This window comes from Phoenix dactylifera, chromosome 12, assembly GCF_051530095.1.
Source record: "Phoenix dactylifera cultivar Ajwa chromosome 12, Ajwa_hap1_PhDact_Kaust_v1.1, whole genome shotgun sequence".
In the NCBI taxonomy this organism is placed as follows: Eukaryota; Viridiplantae; Streptophyta; class Magnoliopsida; order Arecales; family Arecaceae; genus Phoenix; species Phoenix dactylifera.
The window spans coordinates 14094269-14113824 of NC_143201.1; the positions used below are offsets into that span (position 1 = coordinate 14094269).

The 19556-nt window shown below is 41.0% G+C and overlaps 1 protein-coding gene across 7 annotated transcripts; it reads right to left on the reverse strand.

Moving 5' to 3' along the window:
• Positions 1-1054: 1054 nt before the first annotated feature.
• On the reverse strand, positions 1055-4963 carry LOC103717019 (protein TIFY 9-like). Of its 7 annotated transcripts, none has more exons than XM_088708499.2 (7): positions 4729-4963; positions 4491-4650; positions 4323-4401; positions 4130-4244; positions 3413-3536; positions 3224-3310; positions 1055-1409 (listed from the first exon to the last, which is right to left on the reverse strand). In XM_088708499.2, exons 1-7 carry the CDS (start codon positions 4751-4753, stop codon positions 1322-1324), a joined length of 678 nt encoding a protein of 225 aa, XP_088564625.1. In that variant the 5' UTR covers positions 4754-4963; the 3' UTR covers positions 1055-1321. The 7 variants fall into 7 exon arrangements, with proteins under 7 accessions (XP_088564625.1, XP_088564627.1, XP_088564626.1 ...); XM_088708501.2 differs by having other exon boundaries at positions 3228-3310; positions 4729-4961; XM_088708500.2 differs by having other exon boundaries at positions 3413-3473; positions 4729-4960.
• Positions 4964-19556: the final 14593 nt, after the last annotated feature.

Below are 19556 nucleotides of genomic sequence, written 5' to 3' on the forward strand. Positions count from 1 at the left end.
TGAGGAGAAGGCAAAGTCCACCTCCTTCGTGTTTGAATAGGCTCTGCCTTGTTTGCTATTCAAGTGCAAGATCAGCCTGTGGACCACCCTTAGTCTAGCATTGAACTGGCTAGAAAGTCTGGGTCATGTAGAAGTTGGATCTTCAAGCGACAACCCCTACGGAGGTGTAAGAACACAACCATGGGTGCCTCTGGCGCCACTTGCTCGTCATTGTTATGATTTGCCAAGGAAGATGCCATCATGGTGACATTCAAGTTCTTGGTCCCGACGGTCATTGCTATGGACACCTAGAGATAATTCAATATCAAGCTCACTAGCCCTCTGCTCCTTTTCTCCAATTGTCACCCTCAGCGACTCGCCCCTTTTGCCTTAAACTTTACTCTCTCTATCTCTCTCAATTGATTATGACATTTATAATTAATTGAATATAAAAATTTTGAGTCTTTTTAGCTAATCCTCACATGATATCTCTCATCATGATATCAACCCAAAAAGAGATATAACCCCACCATGATGTCGCCTTGCTATTTTTGTCCAAGCAGATTGATGACTAACTGTATTTATTCTAATTCAACAAGCAATCAATACACAGTTTGAATCCAAGGTTTGATTACATATTCAGTAGCAACAAAGAACGAAAAAAAACAAGGGACGATAGCATGAGAGAGGACATCGAGAGCACGTGCTACCTTTAGGTCCCAGTTAGTCCAACAGTTGCGAGTAGCGAAAACGAGCGGTGCCAAAATGGAGGGAAGAGAAGAAGAGGAGGCATTTGGGGCCATATAGAAAGGATCTATATATAGGAAGAGTATGGATCATCCGTCCCACGTGAAAGAAAAAAAAAATGGGTACGTGAATTTTTTTAAAAAAATATAAGTGCAAGAGTAAGATTGTGATGTGTTCCTTTTTATTATTTTTAATAGATTTGTCATGACATTTACTAAAATAAATCTATTGTTACATTTATAAATATAACAAAAATATAGTATTTTGATGTTAATAAAAAGCGTCATAACAGAAATTGCGAAGGCATACCCCCAGCGAAGTTGATGGATAAATGTAGTAAAACAAAGTACTTGTACTGATCCTTTTTTTGAAACATCAAATAGACCACATTGTTGTAGTGACTCGGTACCAGATATTCTTTTAATTAAAGATACAATTTTGAGTCTACTTAAATTGTACCAGCATGCCCTTTTTACATGTATGTATAACAGAAAATCTCAAGTAAACCCCCAAACAAACCCATAGATCATTGTTCTTAGGAACTTTAGGATAAGAAAAGTGCAGAGAAGTCCCTCGTGATTGCCTAGACATATAGTTAGGCAGCTATTATTGTCTTTGTCTCCTTCACCAATGCCGTGCTCACTTCACGCTCTGCCTTTTTGTAAAGTTGCCACACGGTCAGCCTGCATGCACAAAAAGAAGAGTTGGGACATAGTTATCTTCTTTCAAACTGGATATAATTTTCTAAAGCTGATACATTGAATCTTCATTAGCAGGCGACACAAGACTCCCTCACCACATCATGTAGGCTTATGGACCCACACTTAAAAGAAATGGGACTTCAATAGATCTGAAAAGTTATAGTTAACGCTCCAAATGAGCAATTATGTTGATCTCTATAAGGCTTCTATTTCAGACATTAGCTTCATCTAACAGTAAGTTTTATACATGCAAAACAAATCGCACGACTTAATGCTCTCATCCTTTGTGATATTAGGGTAGGTAGAATCCATTCCTAAACCACAATAGAAGCCTACATGACCATGCCCTAGTCAATATAAGTGCTCTGTGGAGTGGATTTTGACTCTTAGATTATCTCTAAGAGTGCTAATGCTTAAGTATTTAACCTGTTTAACTTATTTCAATTCATTCTAGATCGAACTAGATTACCTATTTAATAAACTGGTCATATTTGGATATGGACTTTTGATATTAAATAGGTCAAGTTCAAATTGGTAGATTTTTCATGTATCATGTATCCGACCTGATCCGTATCTTGTTCGACCTAACCTAATTGCCGCCCTTACTTATCTCTAACAGGAAGTCTAAGTTGATCAGACATAAGTTCCGCTATTATACACCACACACATACACACCAAAAAAAAAAGGAAGAAGAAAAAGAGTAAAAAATAAGATAAAAAGTAAGAGTTAAGAGTTTTAATTCAAAATGTTGGTTGGGTAAAAGAAGATCCAACATGTTCATCTAAGAAAGTTTGTATCCTCTACATATCAAGATTGAACTGGAAAAGTCAAATTATCAATCACTAACTATCCATATATCATGGGAAGGGCAAGCAAATATACAAGCCAAGGATAGCATGGAGCATGCTGCATGGGCTGATGATTGATAACTATATCTCTTCATCTAGCTCAATCTGGGATTGCGAGGGGACCTGCACTCGAACCCCTGAATCTTAATTTTTAGCCTCAAACTGATCGTAGAGTCCTATTCATGCCAAAAGGACAAGACTAAGGGGTCTAAATCGGAATCATCTCCCATTGGGGTTGTACTATATAGGTTTGATTCACAACTGGACCATCTCCAGCACTCCTTTGGACCACAGAGGATCCTAACTCCATGAATATTTTAATGTATCCCAAACTAAGACCCAAATTTCAAATGCATCAGATATTTAAGAAATATATTATAAATAAGTTGTTGGTTGATGGGGGACAAAAAAAAAAAAAATTAGAAACAAGTTGGGCATCGTTTTGGGTATTTGAATCTGGCACGTAATGTACGTACACGTAATGTACGTACGTGCACAGCTCAATTATTAATCACATGCTAAAAGCATTGTAATTAAAAAGAATTAATTTAATAAAACATCCTCAACTAACCTTCCAAAGTCAAGACTGTAATTTGTAAGAAGTTGCAAAACTTATCCACTAATATAAAGAGTAAATAATTTTAAAAAAATGAAACCACTAGTTAAACGTTGTCGGCATTATAAATTAAAAAAAAAAACTAATATTTTAAATATTATTCCTTATATTTTAAATCCAAAATTTTGTCTTAGTCTTTTCAGTCTCTTGTTTACATTTTCACCAATAAAGTCAAAATTAATAAATTAATTGGAACAGTCGTTGTCCGAGCCCACTGTCGTAGAAAACTCAAGTAGTTTCAAAAATATTAAGATTTTGTGATTTTCTGATAAATTTCAGGAATTTTTATCTTTTGGAACTGTGGAAATGAAAAAGAACGGAGAATGTTCACCTACGTTTACCAACGACGACGGGAGAGCAGCGAACGACGACCCACGCGCCGCGTCGAGAAGCAGGGAGGACATAAAAAGGAGGATGACGGGGGGAGGTATTTATTTGTTAGCACGGGAGCACTCCCAAATCGAATTAAAAGAAGGAGAGGAAAGACCTCACAAGCAACGGAGAGCAAAGCCATGCATACCTTTCCTTCCGCTTGGCAAAGAAGCGCTCTAATGACTTCTTCCTGGCGATAGGCAGGAGCTCTGCTTCCAATAGTACCCGTTTCAGATACCACACATCACTTTCCCCACCATCATATATTAATGCTATAATCACCGTATGTAGAGTATGAGCCAGTGATTTAACCCCAAACTTATATATATATATATATATATATATATATACATACAACTGTTTGTGTACCGTAACACCATGTTCTTCTCTTCTATGTGAGCAAGCTTGAGAAAGTTTTCGGGACTCATTTAGTTCGAGAAAAAAGAAAATTATTAAAATATTGTTTTATAAAATAGATGTATGATATTTAGAAAAATAATTTTTACATATTTAATCGGTGAAAAATGATATATTTTGGAGTAGCTTATATTTGGTTGAGCTTGTATAAAATACCTATTATATTTTTAATACAAAATACCTTATCACATTTTATCTAAAAGCTTAAAATAATTTTGAAAAAATAGTAAAGATTAGACTCTCTCATATTCCATATGATTTTTTTATAAAAAATCAAAAAAATATTTTTATAAAAAAAATTACTTTTTTTATCTCTTTTGTTCTGAAAATTTTAACCAAAAATAGGAATTTTTTTTAATATTTTTCTATTAACGCCACTTTTCCCCTCCACTTCGCTAACCAAACGAATCCTTGCAAATATGCAATAGTTTTGAAAAAGCTGGCTCACCTCCGTTTAGTTTCACCAGTAGATCCTCTTGGTGACCTGACGCCGACGTCGGATCGGACGCTTCCACGACGCCGCCGACGTTCCCTTTCTCCGCCAGCTTCAGTATAGTTTCCGCCTAGACCGAAAGAAAATTCCAAGTACTACTTATAGAAGCGAAAGGCGAAAAAGATGGAAGGGAAATGTTTCAGCGAACCTTATCTTGAGGAAGATCGAAGACGGCGACCGTGCCGTTGTAGAAGATAGTTAACGGCGCCGTCCCCTTGGAACCCGATCTACAACAACGAGGCATTCCTATTTTTAGTTATTGCTAGTTGATGATATTGAAGAATTTGCACTAAGATCTTCTAGATAACGGAGTCACCTGAAAGCAGAGGTCATCACCGGCAGCGGCGCAGTAGCATGCCGGAAGGCGGCGGCTCCCGGCGGCGATCTCGCCTCCGGTCCGCGCTTCGCCGCCGTGCCGGAGGTGATGACGCTCCTCAGTAGCTCCGGGTTTATCCGCGAGATCGCACCCTGGATCCCTGTAACCGAAGAAGAGGATATCAGAGAGCCCAAATGAGAGAGGAGAAGAGAGGGAGTTAGAGAGATTCGAGGGAGACCTCGGAAGGAGTTCTTGCGCTCCATGGCGGTGGGTTTGGGGGGCCTTCCTGCTCTCGGTGCTGAGAAAATCCAGGACAGTGATGGCTTTCGACGCGGCTAATTAGTTGGGGTGTTTGTTGAGATGGGGAAGGGGGAGAGGGGAGCAGAGATTCCAATAAGCTTTGTCTAAACAAAGACGCACGAGGAAAATGGGGGGTGCGACTCGTGCCGTGCGCCAGGGGGGGAAGTGAGAAAGGAAAGTGCGGCATCTAAAACCCCCACGCCATCCACGGTTTTTTTTTTTTTTTCTGCGCTTCTCTAAATCGGCCATTTATAAAAGAAGAGAGAGAGTGGTATGTTTTTACCCTTTCCCTTAACAGAAAATCACAAAAATCCGGCTAAAGCACAAGGTGTTTAGGTAGTCTCTAAATCGAATATTTTTACTTTCATAAAATACTTATTTTATTATTTTTTTATTTTTATATATGTAACTACATTATCTAATAATATTAAAAAATTAACGGTTTCAAATTAAAATAATTAAAATATTTTTAATAGGTAAATGTGTAAAAAGAAACATTTATATGGCGATCGTGATGGAGGACAAAAAAAATAACTTCAAAATTTATTTTATTATTAATTAAAATAAATATGGTTTTTATTAATGGTGTTAAAAAACTGTTATATTAGGCGCATTTGTGCAAAAATAGTGTTTTAGAAGAGTATAAAAATAAATATAAATTTTAAGAGAATATTCATGCAAATTTGAATTTTTTAAAAAATTTCTATATAAAAAATTTATATATTTTTTTATCAGCCTGTTGGAGCAATTATTACATGATTTAATGATAAATTTATATGAAGAAAGATGAATCTTTCTTTGGCACAAAAAATACAATTTCTATCCATACAAAAGAGGGTCGAATCCTATCTTGTATGAAAGGATATCCATTTGGAAGAAGATATTTGCTATGCAAAAAAAAGTTCCATAATTTTTTTTTTTTTTATGTTGGCCATTAATATCTAAAGATAAATGTCGCAGGCTAACCAACCACTCCAAAAGATACCATTTGCGAGAGCATTTTGTTTATTCCTCTTTAGCTCCGGGACAATTTACTTTCTAATTTCTGTTGATATGTGTATACGTATGTTGCATCCATTGCATCAAAAAAAGAAACTGATAACGTCCATGGATGACTGCGACAGTAAATCGGAAAAGGAAAATGGTGTCATCCATGAATAAAATGTGACTGTGGCAGTAAATCACAACCGTCCATCTTTGTATTTAAGGAAATCAAGAACCTGTTTTAATGCGTTCCATTGCGTCCCGCCAACAGAATCGGAACGCCAAACATAGCCGATCTCGTCATCCTACTAGAATAGCGGCAGTCTGGAGTCCACGTGCTCTTTGGAAGGTAGCCGGATTCAGAGCTAGAAACGTGGGGCACCGCCAAGCGTCAGAGCGGTGCTTTGATACAATTACCGACCGGGTCCGGTCACCACTGGTCCTTTTTGTTTTTTTAATCAAAAATAGAAGAGGAGGGGGGAGGGACTAGCCCATCCGCGTAGCAGCCCCACTACTGAGTCCCTCTTTTACCAGAAAATGTTCGATACAGGTTGCAGATTTTTGCGTGCCTTTTCTGATCCGTGGGTTTATTCCACTGGGCTCACCGCCTCACGTGTGGGTACGTCACTCCAGCACCATCTCGGTACAAATGGAAGAAAAACATATCTGCCAACAAGCCATTCGAACGTGGGGCATCCGATCCTCTAATTTAATTAATGCCCGTGCATTTCGAATTTGGACAATTCAGATGGAATTATCGTCCTCTTACCACCGGGCTACCAACTTGGTGGCACCACTGGTCATTTTGGCAGCAGGTATGGCATGAAGGGGGATCGGAAGGCGGTGATTGAAGGCTGCGGGTGGATCGAACGGTTGGCCTCACGAAACTGTTTCCAGAGTTGGATCCACGGGTTCTCGAGTGCAGCACCACAATAAAAACGCTATATGTCGAGATCATGAAATTCAATCCAAATCCGACCCAACCTACCACCAAACCAGAAATATCTGATCCGAACCCGACCCACAGCCGTAGTACTAAATTATTAATGTCCGAAAATATCTAATTTCAGGTTTTAATATGTGTTTTGATTCATAAAATAAAAGTATACATATTTTTCCGAATCTATGATTGAAATCGTAGTCAAAATTACAAAATTAATTAAATAAAAAAATATTTTTGGATAAGCTCTTCAATGATGAATCCCAAGCGATCCACTGACGGGTCAAAAGACTGACGCATGCCCGACACACAAGCCGAGGGTTGGAAGTTGCCAGGCTCTCAGATCTGCGGCTGCGCACCTTGGATCTGCTCCCGATGTTTTTGCTCAAAAATAGCATTACATGATTTAGAACTGGAATGGTCTAATTTGGACTTGAAGTAGAAGGGATCGGACTAACTTATCCCAAACTATGATATAAATTTCAACCCGATCCTATATGGATTTTGGAAAAGCCAGGTCACGTGAAATTGTTTGAACACCGCCTGCCGTCGAACAACTCAAACAATTGGCTTTATGCGTATTCCTAAAAGCAGAGAGGAAGGTAGGTCAGCATCCATCACGGATGACAGCGGCAAGGGGAAAGGTATCCCCAAGGTTTGCTTGGTTCGCGGAAAAAAAAAAAAAAAAATATGGTCAACAAAAAATAGTAATAAGATGATTGAAGTTTTTAAAAAAAAGAGGCGAAAAAATTATATTTTTATAAAAATATGATTCCTATATTTCATAAAAAAAAAAATTTCTATGAGAAACATAGAAAAGTTATTTTTTAATGAAACAAAAATCACTCAATATTTATTTCTTCTCAAAAATGACCTTCAGCATTAAAGAGACATTAAATACTTAATTTTTATTAAGAATATAATAGAAATTATGCATAACTTTTTCAAAAAAGTGGATGGTCAACCAAGCATCAGCACTCTGAAAATCTGTCACTTTTCCATAGCCAACCAAACATGCCAAAAGTAATTTCCTAGGCATCCTCTTCCTAGGAATCTACTTTCCAGAAGTTATATTGCAAAGAGAAAAAAATGCTTCCCATGAACCAAACAAGCCCTAAATAAATGAAATATGGGCTAATATATATATCCGTGGGTATGTCAAGAAACTTTCAAGTTACATAAATAGTCTTTATTCAAACAACTTGCCAAACTAAAATGTATTATAAGTAATTGTGTTGCTTGATGGGGGGCACAAGAAATCTGATTAAAAAGGTTTTGGAACTAAGTTTGCGTATTTTAATCCAGCACGCAATGATGCGCACACATTGTATATTAATCACATGCTAAAACTCATTTTAATTAAAAAATATTTGCTAGTTTAGGTAGACACTCTCAGTTTACCTCTTTGGATTCTGGATTAAAAGTCATTCTTAGGCAAAATGCAAAATATAAACATTAAATTTAAGAAGTAATAAGTGAATTTTTGAAAATAAACCACAAGTTGAGAATCGTCAGAATAAAAAATTAACAAAACTATTTTTTTTCCTAGCACAAACATTCTTGTAGTTGTTGAAAAATATTTATTATTTTTAATTGTCATTTTATTGATTGTTTCTGTTAATCTAGAAACATTTAATTATTGTGAAACTATAGAAAGATATTATAGTTTATATACTATGACTGTTTCATATTTCGAGCGGGCATGATAATGTGTTTTCAATGTAATAAAATATATGAAATTTTCAGCAATTTTATATTTTAAAAAACTTATTATTTCAAAATATCCTATTGTTTTACAAATTCAAGATGATTTTTTGAATAATTTTCCAATCTAGAAATGGAAACAAGAAAGAGACTTATGTTTACCAATGGTAATTGGATAAAGACTGGGGGAACCCAACAGGAGAGGCATGTATCTATGATTGCCTCTAAAGAGAGGGCTACAACTACAATCTGGGATGGTTCAAAATTACCACTGATTCTTTATGGCTTAAGAATTGGAAGCCGAAAGGAAGAGTAATGGATGAGGCAGATCCATGGGTCCTTTGAACCCAAGTAAAATTTTAGGATACCATTGAGGAAGGGTCAAGAATGAGGCACCCATTCAGCCCTAGGCAAATTGGCCTAGGCTCGTATACTTTTATAGAAAGGAGTCTAGGGTATACACACCATGCACCTAAATGGTAGGTGTAAGGTGCGTAGGGTTAAGAAAATCCACACCTTAAGATATTACTAAGGGTAGATCAAGAGATCCTGGCCCTTCTTACCTATCTAAATGTTTGGAAAAAAGAAAATTAAGTCAAAATCTATAGGTAACCTATTAACTAGGCTAGCATTAAGCCAAAACAAACATAAGAAGAAGACACTCTTCATCATCAAGGAGCAGAAGTTTTCGTTAAATCAAAAGCTATTACACAAAAGTAACATCAATTGCAAGATCAAAGCATGAAAACAAAAGAAAAGAGGGAAAATGAAGTTTTTTTGATAATGTACTCCACTTTAGAGGAGACTCCTTGGGGCTTCCCTCAGCTTCAGCTCCTCTTAGCTTGAGGACTCTTTGGATCTTCTGATATACTTACTCCTTGGTGTAGGGAGATCTAAATCTTGAGTATTAGGGTAGAAGAAGAAAGGAAAAGAAGGGGAAGATCCAAAGTTAAGGGAAACTCAAGCTAAAACTAATGGATTAAATTAGAAGTGTGGCCTGGAAGAATGGGAGAAAGCTCTAAAAAAGGGATGAAAAAGATCCAATTCTCATTCAAATTGACTTTTAAAGTTCCAAGCCTCAATTAGAAGTTCCTCAAACTGATTGCAAAATGACCATTATTTCCATTATAATGGCAAATAAACCTCATGAAGGAGAATTGCTGCCTATGAGTTAATATATTTAATATGATTGACCTTAGTTGTCGCTTTCAGTATATAATAGCTATCATAGTGAATGGGATTAGAATCCAAATAGTGGCAACTGCAACATAGCTTCAACGGTTACATTAGAACGTGCTTGTTAGTTTTTTTGATAATATCAAAAACTAGCTTGATATTTAAAGGTCTTCTACAAGCTTGACAGGATATTATAGGGCATCTCAAATGTTGTATATATACTTCCAAGTTCTCTTGCATTGCTATAGATAAAAATCTTAGATATGCTTTATCTATTTTATCAAAGCTACTTACAAGGGTCTTTTATTGTTTAAGCATTTTTCCTTCCCAATATAGCAACGTGAATTATTTGTTTAGATTTAGAGTTTAAGAAGTCTCAACATATATGAGAATAGGGGCAACCATAACGTTGTAATAGCTTGAAATAATGCTTGTTATGTCATACATATACTGGGAATACTTAAATAAAGGTTGTTACATGGTCATCATTCCTCTATGATGGTCATGAAATAATAGTTAATGATAGCCATATGTATTATAATCCATTAAAAAAGGTTTGTGGAAGCCTATATCCTATGGACATGTTATGTGAAATAGAAGAAGATGATGGATTTGTTATACATGACAAATATAAAAATAGATCCTAGACTATATTTGTTTTAGGCAAAAAGTATGCATAAGGCTTGGAATAAGCTTTGATATGCCTCCAAACTAGCTACAACTCACCAGAAGGTTCAACCAATTAAAATATGCCAAGGCGCTAACATGTGGTGAATCGAGAGCGGCCATTGGGTGGGGCCAGTGCTATACCACCGAGCTTGCATATCAGGATCTCTCTACTATTGGTCGTGTCCTAACTAGGAGATCCAATGATCATTGAGATCCGATCGATTAACAAGCAAGACATCATCTACATGCGAAGCATTCATGCTCGATGTCTAGGTTGTACTCAAGTCAGTCATTTCTAGTCGACCCACATGCCCTAATTCTCTGGTGGTAGGTAGGCTCTTCCTTGGACATGCACAAAAAAGGGGGTGCAAAGGAGATAAGCAAGAAGAACACCCTTACAGACTGAAAGACAACCTCATTCTATTTTCTAATTACCACATAGACTTAGGCATTGGAGGGTCCCCCATCGGATACGTTTCGACAAGAGGACTTCTTTGCTTTGTGTTGTTTCAGGTTGAAGTGCCACCATCCGACGAGGATCTTGGCTGCAGCAACCAAGCACCGCTCATCTTCTCCAATTTCGGCTAGAGCAGTTGACCCCAAGCTCTCTAGCATCGTCTGCTTTTCGCCACGGTGCCTAGGGCCAGTCAATTCTTAGCGGCAATAGATTGGCACTGGAGTAAGGGCACAGACCACTCTAGAAGTTTTTGTCTCTCTATCACTATAAAGTCTCGAAGGGCACAACTAGAACCTTCTAATACCTAGCTGAACACATTGGAAGAGTTCAACGGCTCTTTATAGAGCCTATAGAGGGCTCTACACCTGCCAGACTATAGACGATTCCGGTGGTGTCCTTTGAATAATTTCAAGCACTTCTTCAACAAATTCAGGTGCTGACTACTGCGATCCAAATGCAATAGCTAGCCACCCCCCAGCGGCCATGATAGCAAGAGGCCCACAAGAAGGACCACTGAGAGGACCTAGAATGCTCGAGTCGATGCACCCCACCTCATAGTGGGGGACAGGTGCCTCCTTACCAACCTTTCTGTCATTACCGCTCCAACAAGGCTCCACGTAGCCCCTACAACCATCCATGGAATCATGTGTAGGAGGACTCATCTCGATCCATTGACTCTCCCTCTTGGGAGGAGTTGGCCACCCTAGAAGCATGCGACCTGAATCATTTGGTCGCAATGTTTGCCATGAGGAGCAGACTAAGGACTTCTCGGTTCCTTTTTCTTTAGAGAAAAGATTCTCGAGAGACTACGCCGAGCTATTGGCCCAAATAAATAGGTACATCAACACCGAGGAGGCCATGACGACATGGGGAGAGTTAGCTGGGGGCGGTCCTAGCCAAAAAAAAAATAATAAGCAAGCCTAGGACGACTTGATGTCCCCCGCTAAGAAATTCAGAGGGGATGAAGAAGCCCCCCGCCGAGCGAGAAGCCCTGCTCGAAGGTTTGGGAGGTATGCACCCTTGAACACTTCGTGTTGGCAGATTCTCATGGAAATACACGACCGTAACTATGTGAAGTGGCTGTGGAAGATGATCACTACCAGAAAACAAGCGTATAGTGACGGAAAACTAGTAACGGTCCATTATCAGTCACTATTTGTGACGGATTAGTGACAGACAGAAATTTGGTCATTGTGGTATGAACTTAGTGACAGATTAGTGACCGACCGGTGACAGATTAGAAACACCATGAAGAATGGTAGCATCTCTAAACACTGTGGAGGATCAATCGCATTTGTCAATCATGACGAACGACTGGTATACGTCTTTATTCAATTAGATTTCTATAATAATTTTCATATTATTGTTCAATCATCTCAAATCAGCCTATTATATGTTAATGATTTTTTTCTTTTCTCTTTTGTAGAAAATAAAGCTTGGTAAGGAGCCAACAATAGTTGAATCTTTTAATCAGACGCATAAGACAAAGCAAGTCATGGGAGGATATGTGGATAAGAGAAGTGAAGCTGTCATGGTAAGTATAATATTTTTATGATTCATAAATATTATTAAGCTTGCTCATGTTTATCTCTTGTTTGATCCACCATAATGTATTTCTCTTCTTTTAAATCAACTGGCAGACAAAGTATTTAGCTAAATACTCCAAAAAATATGGTGATGCCTCCACCTCAGATGCTCCACCACGTGATTATGACTTGTGGTTTGAGGCAACTGGTGTTCTAACTTATGGCCATGTCTATGGCTTTAGTCCCCTGGAGGATCTTACTGAAATTATTAAGCAATCATCATCCTCTTCCACCTTTACAAGTCAAGCTCCGGAGCTGTACACGCATGAAGACCTTCTAGGTATTCTTGAGCGCGAAAAGAAAAAATGGCAAGATGAGGTTCTTCAAAAGATGAGAGAAAAGATTGGCTTTGGACCAAGGCATGCAGATCAGGGGAGTAATGGTTATTCAGGTTCTGCGGATCATGCTTCATTATGATTGCTTTTGCCTTAGATGATATGTTTTTGCATTCGTAGGAGGAATGAAATCTCTGTTGATCTCTATGATATATTTTTGGACTTTGATTTTGATGAATTTAGGACATGTTGATGCCTATTTTGAATGATATGTTAAATGATTTTTGTGTAATATTAAATGCCTTTGATATTACTGATATTATTATTAATATTATTATTATTATGAGCCAATCAATGTACCAAATGTACCAGGTTATCAGAATGTGATTAGTGACCAAATCTGGTTACTGAATTGTTTACCAAGTATTGTGACGAGCAGCCATAAACTTAGTGACAGAATTTTGGTTACTAAAAATTGATTTTGCTTAGTGAATTGTGACAAATTAGTGACGGTAACCTTGTCACTAGGTTAGCGACGGGATTAATGACAAATTTAGTGACAAAATTTGTAACCATCTCTGTGACGACTAAATCTGTCACTGAAGGTTTTGACAGATCAGTGACCAAACTTGTGACCGAATTCTGTAACAAATCAGTGACCAAGTTATCTTCATCACTAACTCAGGGACTGGTTAGTGACGGAAAATACGTAATTTCTTAAATATTTAATTTTTGGATTTGTAACGGCTTAGTGATGGCGGTTCTGTCACGGAGTTTAGTGACGGGAATCGCTGCCGTCACGGAAAATTTAGTGATATGTATTTTTGTAACCAATTCAGTGACGAGAGCTTCGGTCACAAATTCCGTATTAGTAACTAGAAACACGGTATAGTAACGGGAATCTCCGTCACTATACACGTGTTTTATGGTAGTGTGAAGTCTATGGCATCTAAGGATATGATGTGGTACTGCCAGTTCCACAGCGATCATAGGCATGACACCAAGGACTGCTTCCTACTAAAAAATTAGATCGAGGCTTTAATTCAATAGGTCTACCTCGGTGCCTATGTTTGAAACTCTCAGGGCCAAGCCGATCATGGTCGGAAGCGACCCTCTCCCGAGGCGAAGCCCGATAACCAACTAATTACTAGAGTCATTAGCACCATAGCTAGCAGAACAACTGCTGGTGGAGCTAATTCATCTATCCAAAGAGCCTACGCGCGAGCCATTTATGTGGGGAGCTCATCGATGAAGAGACCGATGATAGAGGAAGCCATTTTCTTCTCAGATGCTGATGGAGAATGGGAACAAACCCCCCATGATGATGTTGTTGTAATTTTTTTTTTACTATTACAAATTATGATGTAAAAAGAATTCTAGATTTACAAGGATAAATTATGATAGAAAATGGGTACAAACCCCCCATGACTGTCCCTCATGCCGAAGGCTTAGCCTGCCAACCAACCTCTCTAGATCGAAAAATGGTTGCACAAGCAAAAGACCATCCCCCACACCATAAGTTGAAAATGGGAGAAGCACTAAGAAGTTGTTAAAAACGCAACACCAGTCCTGCGAGCGGTCTCCCATATGGCCAGCCTAATGTCCTCATTGACAAGGCAGGACACTAAAGTGGCCGGGAACCATTCAACAGTGGTTGCAATCGTTATACATGGATGCACTATAAGTGCAAATAGAATCGAAAACAAAAAAGGAGGGTGAAGTGAAAGGGATAGTCTTTATTCATTGTTCCAGTTACAGTGGAGGCTATAAACCAGCTGGATGCATGTTTATGTAAGAATGAAAAAATCGAGTTATCCATTCAAGAGCATGGGCAATACGATGGTGACTAAACTTTTAGTGGACTGCAACATCTAGAAGGAGTCCAATGGTTGCTTCCCACTGCAACTTTCTTGAAGGATAGCATGATGGTCCCCAACCTAAGTCCTTTGGCGAGGACTCGACCAATTCAAGTCCCATGATAGTAGAAGACCAGTATTCTAAGAAAGAAACATCCTTTCCCTCGTCCTCCATGGTGCACACAGACATGCTTTTCGATCCCACTATTGGCCCGACGAGCTTATGATGTAGCTCCGCATCCTAGGTCACTCCCACTCTGAACTCTGCCTCCATCCTCACCAAATCGATAGCTGACTACTAGTGGAGAACTCCTACGAGCCTAAGCTACAGCCTCTCTAGAACTAGGTGAAGGTGAATGGCAAAGTACTTGCCCCAATATAGAATTAAAAAGTGGATCTCATTCCATTTATAGGCGAAGATCCACCATAGAAATTGAAGTGCCCAAGCTCTGATTAAAGAACGCGTGTCTAACCTTAGCTGAGCTACATTCAATTTTGGGATTTTCTAAGAGCTCTTACCTGCCCTGCAGCATTTGGGATTATTGTTTCACCAAATTTCGATCCCTATTGAGGAAAGGCATATCAGATCTTGGCCAAGGTCAACATGATGATTGATGATGCATGCAGCTTTTTGAGGGACGACTGGATCCTGCCTTGTGACAACTACCGGATGGAAACCACCGCGTCAATGAGGTGGCAACCTTGACAACCATCCCAAGAAATAAAGGGCAACTGCCAAGCAAGAACCACTACATCACCAAGGTGGGAAGCTTGACAACCATCCTGAGAAACAAAGAGCATAATAGCAAGATTATCTAGCAATCCTGAACCTAATCAAACAATCCTTCAGATAAAAAGTATATCAGTTCAAATCGAGCCATCGGATAAATCAAAAAAATGTGCAGACTTTCATTTTATTTACCAAAAAAAAAAGAGAAGTACAAAAGAATGGCTCACAACAAATCCAATACAAAAAAAAGGAAGAAAAAGAGAGACCAACAATGGCAAGTATAATCATTTGTCTCTTCTCTCCTCTTCTTTATGCTATTCCTCCTTTTCCTCTTCTTCTTCCTTAGCCTTCCTCCCTAATCCTCGAAGAAAGGCCTCCTCGTCCGAGTACTTGCTTGAGAAAGTGCCCGAGTTGTGGTTGAGCTTAGGATCCACCTTATGGATTCTTCCCCAGCAGACGGTAAACCCCTTTCTGAAGGAGTCTCTAGCAGCCTCCAATATCTCGTTACAGATCTTTGCACAAGTGTTATAATCTACAACACCCTCTCTTTGGCATGAGATGCCTCCTCCTTTGCCCTAATGACCTCTTTCGTCGCGAGGCCGGCCCTCTCTTCAGTACAGGAGCCCTCCTCCTTTGCCCGGACAACCTCTTTGGTTGCAAGGCTGGGCAGCTCTATCTTCTGCCCAAGTAAATCTCTCCTCAACCGGGGAGGCTTGAAGCTTGGCTACAATGACCGCGTCCCTCAGGCAGGCAATCTCTACATCATCCTCCTTCCTCATGCAGGCCCCTTCCTCAGTGATGGCTTGCTACATCTCCCATAGTTGAACGACCATCTGTCGCAACTCTATCTGAGAACTCTCAGTCTTGGAGCTAAGAAGTGAGTTTGCACCTCAGCTTCCTCTCTTCTCTTCTCGGCCCTCACCCGTTCCACCTCCGCACGGGCCTTGCTGCTCTCTTCTCTTGGGGAAGACGGTCAGAGATCTCTAACCTCCACTGATGGGAGCAGATGATCTCAATAAGTACATATATGACATACAGTCCCTAAAGAAACAAAGAAAAGATTGATTATTCAAAAACAATAAATGGACAGAAGAAGCAATCTGACTACCTCAATGGTGGTGTGGTAGGACGAGTTGATCATGCTCTCCAATGGCCTCCATCACAACTCCTCGTCACCAGGGAGCATGAACCTCTGGACCATCTCCCACATCACTCGATAATTGCCCTGGTGCAGTACCGAGTTGGAGACCCTTACCGACCAGTTCGATAAAAAGGTCTTCGACTCCATGCCCTATGCATCTGGCCAGAGTGAAGATGTTGACGCCTGCGTACCCCTAGTAGGATGGTAGAAGGTTGGCTCGGATGCCTTGGCCGATAGCCTAATAGTGACGCAACTAATGGAAGAATGTGACCCCACTATTAAGGCCAAAGAAGGACCGATAACCTCCGGTGTAGCTAACAAAACCAAAATGGCTGCAGAGGCCATCCCAAAATCGGAGCAACCGCCAAAGCAAATGATGGTACACTAATGGGAAGGGCAGTAAGCACCTCCATCTCTGATGATCCTCCCCTAGCAGGCTCCTCCTCGATTATGATGACTAGTCTTGCAAGTACACTCCTCTTCTTACTCGAGGAAGAGCTACTCTCGTTGGATTTTCTCTTCCTCGAGGAGCAGAAGAGTTCTTCTACCTCAAACTTCATGGATACAAGAATGGAAGAGGAATGAGTTAGTCACAAATTCAGATTGACGAAAGAGAAGCAAAATAAGATTAGAAAATGTACCAACAAAAGAGGCATGACTCAATCCGGTGTCGACCAAGGCCAACTCCCAAAATAACTAGGCCAAAGTGAAGCTTTCACCAGATGAAGAAGATCAACAGATCCCCGCTCTTCATCCAACAAAAAGGGAAAGAGGCTCAAGGCTTGCCTCTAGGTGCCTCCATAGGGTCAAAAAACCCTATGGAATTGCCGAAGACACAAAGAAATACTAACCCTTCCATCCATCGATAGATGAAGGTTCAAGAGGAAGGACGTTGTGACCCTTCCTACAAGAAAGCCTTCACTTGAAAGAAGGCCTGAAACATCCTCGGCATAGGGGAAATTTCTTGAAGCCGGACAAAGTAAAGATAGCCCCTAACCTCCAAGCATTGGTGACAAGCTTTGTGGGGAAAAGTTGGTTCTGGGTCAACAGGTCGGCGATAACCGATGGAATGAGGAGCCTTAGCCCTACTTTTAGGGACTCCTCATATAGGACTATCCAATTCTCCTCGGGCAAAGTCATCCAATTCGAAGGATTGTGGCACTCAAGGATAAAGTTTTCAGAAATAGAAAATGGCATATGGTTCCAATTGAGGTCGGACCTCCCCAGAAGGCTTATCTTAGTATTCGGACCTAAAGATATATTAGAAAGAACTCTCCCCGAGGCCATAGAGACCTGGTCAGGTAAACCTTGATCCATTACATCATCATCGGGAGACTAACCTCCAGTAGATGGGTCCAGGTATTTTCTAGACAAAAAAGAAGACAACAAAGGGAGGAAAAGCAAAACAATCTACTAGGAAGCAAAGACAAGATTTTGGTCGGGACAAGGAAAGAGAACCTTACAACAGAAGCACACAAGTCACACCTGGTGACTTCACACCTCCTCTCTCTCTAGATTTTGGAGAGTAAAAGAACGAGGTGAAGGAGTTTGGGCGGTACCTGCCGACCGTGTTAGCTCATACCAGGTGGCTGATGGGCGATGGCCGGACCATTGTTGTGACTGATGACCCGTGGGTAGATACCATTCCCTTGAGATATTGGCCGACGACGGTGGATTTCGAGGCAGCAGTAGGGCTCCGGGTGTGCGACCTCCTAGCACCAGGGAGGGCAGAGTGGGACGTGGACAGACTCTACCAGTTGTTCGGGGCACATCTAGCTGAGAGGATACTTGCCATGCCAGTACCAGGATGCGAGGGCCCAGATGTCAGGGTTTGGAGCACTTCGTGCAGGGCCAGTGTGAGGCTGGGTGATCTGGCCCGGGTGATTCAGCGCGAGCATGAGAGTGGATGGGACGGTGCCTGGATTTGGAGGTCTAGGCTCCACCCGAGAGCAGCACTTTTCCTATGGAAGGTGATGTGGGACCGCCTTCCGACGAGAGCTGTGCTGAGCCGACGTGGTCTGGGGATCCCTGCGGAGTGTGGGGCCTGCGGTGCGGATGAGTCAGTTGATCATGTACTATTTGGATGCTTGTGGGCGCGGCAGACATGGCAGTGGACGGGTATCCCAGAGGAGATTTGGCGGGAGAGGAGACTGTTTTTGCAGATGATACGTCAGTGGCTGACTAGTCCGCGGACATGTCAGGAGGCCATCCGAGCGATTTGCACCGCCCACCAGATCTGGTTGGCAAGGAACGCTCGCACCTTTGGCGAGCGTCGGATGTCGCCGAGGTTTGTTGCGGAGTCCGCTCGAGCATTGGCGATGGAGTTCAGACCTGCCAGCCCTTCAGATACGACCTTGATAGCTCGGGACACCTGGGGTTCTTTCTCTGCTCAGGCAGCTCTTCGGACGGTGTTCTTCACCTGGGAGCCCCCACCCCCGAGTTTCCTCAAGGTCAATTTTGATGGCTCAGTACTGGACAGTGGTACACGAGGCGGTGCCGGCTTCGTCATACGAGACCCTCACTCTCGGGTAGTGGCAGCGGGCGGCTGCCGGCTTTTCGACACATCAGTGCCAGCGGCGGAGTTGCGAGCTGCCTGGGCCGGCCTCTGCCATGCGCGGCGGGTACTGCGGGCTAGCTCGATCATCTTGGAGGGCGACTCATCCACTGTTATTGGGTGGATTCGGCGGGAGAGCATTGACCATCCTCTGATCCGGGATATTAGGATGATGATGAGGGACGTTGTGGCCTTTGAGGCCAAGCATGTATTCAGGGAGGCCAACGGAGCGGCCGACTGGGTTGCTGCATATGCAGCACACCATTCGGGATATGCCTTGTGGGCAGGAGAGCGGGAGTTGCCATTGGCACTACGCGAGATTTTGTATTTTGATGTTCTTGGGTGTATTCGGACACGCGCTGTCTGAACAACCCGTTTCAAGCAAAAAAAAAAAAAAAAAAAAAAAAAAAAAAAAGAACGAGGTGAATGGACACTTCCAAGGCGATCCCTAGCCTTTCCTATTTATCGAGGATTTAAGCAACCCCTTCTGAGGCGATGCTTCACCTAACCTTGGATGCATGTCTCTTGGGCGTTCACCCCAAGTTGGCCCATTCGAATTGTTGGCAAGACCTAGACGCTTATTAAATTCATGGACGCCTTACCCATAATTATGGTACTTCGGGAAGGACAGCAAAATCACTCCCTTCATAAATACGAGATTTAAAAAATCACTATTTTTCTAATGAAAAGGCAC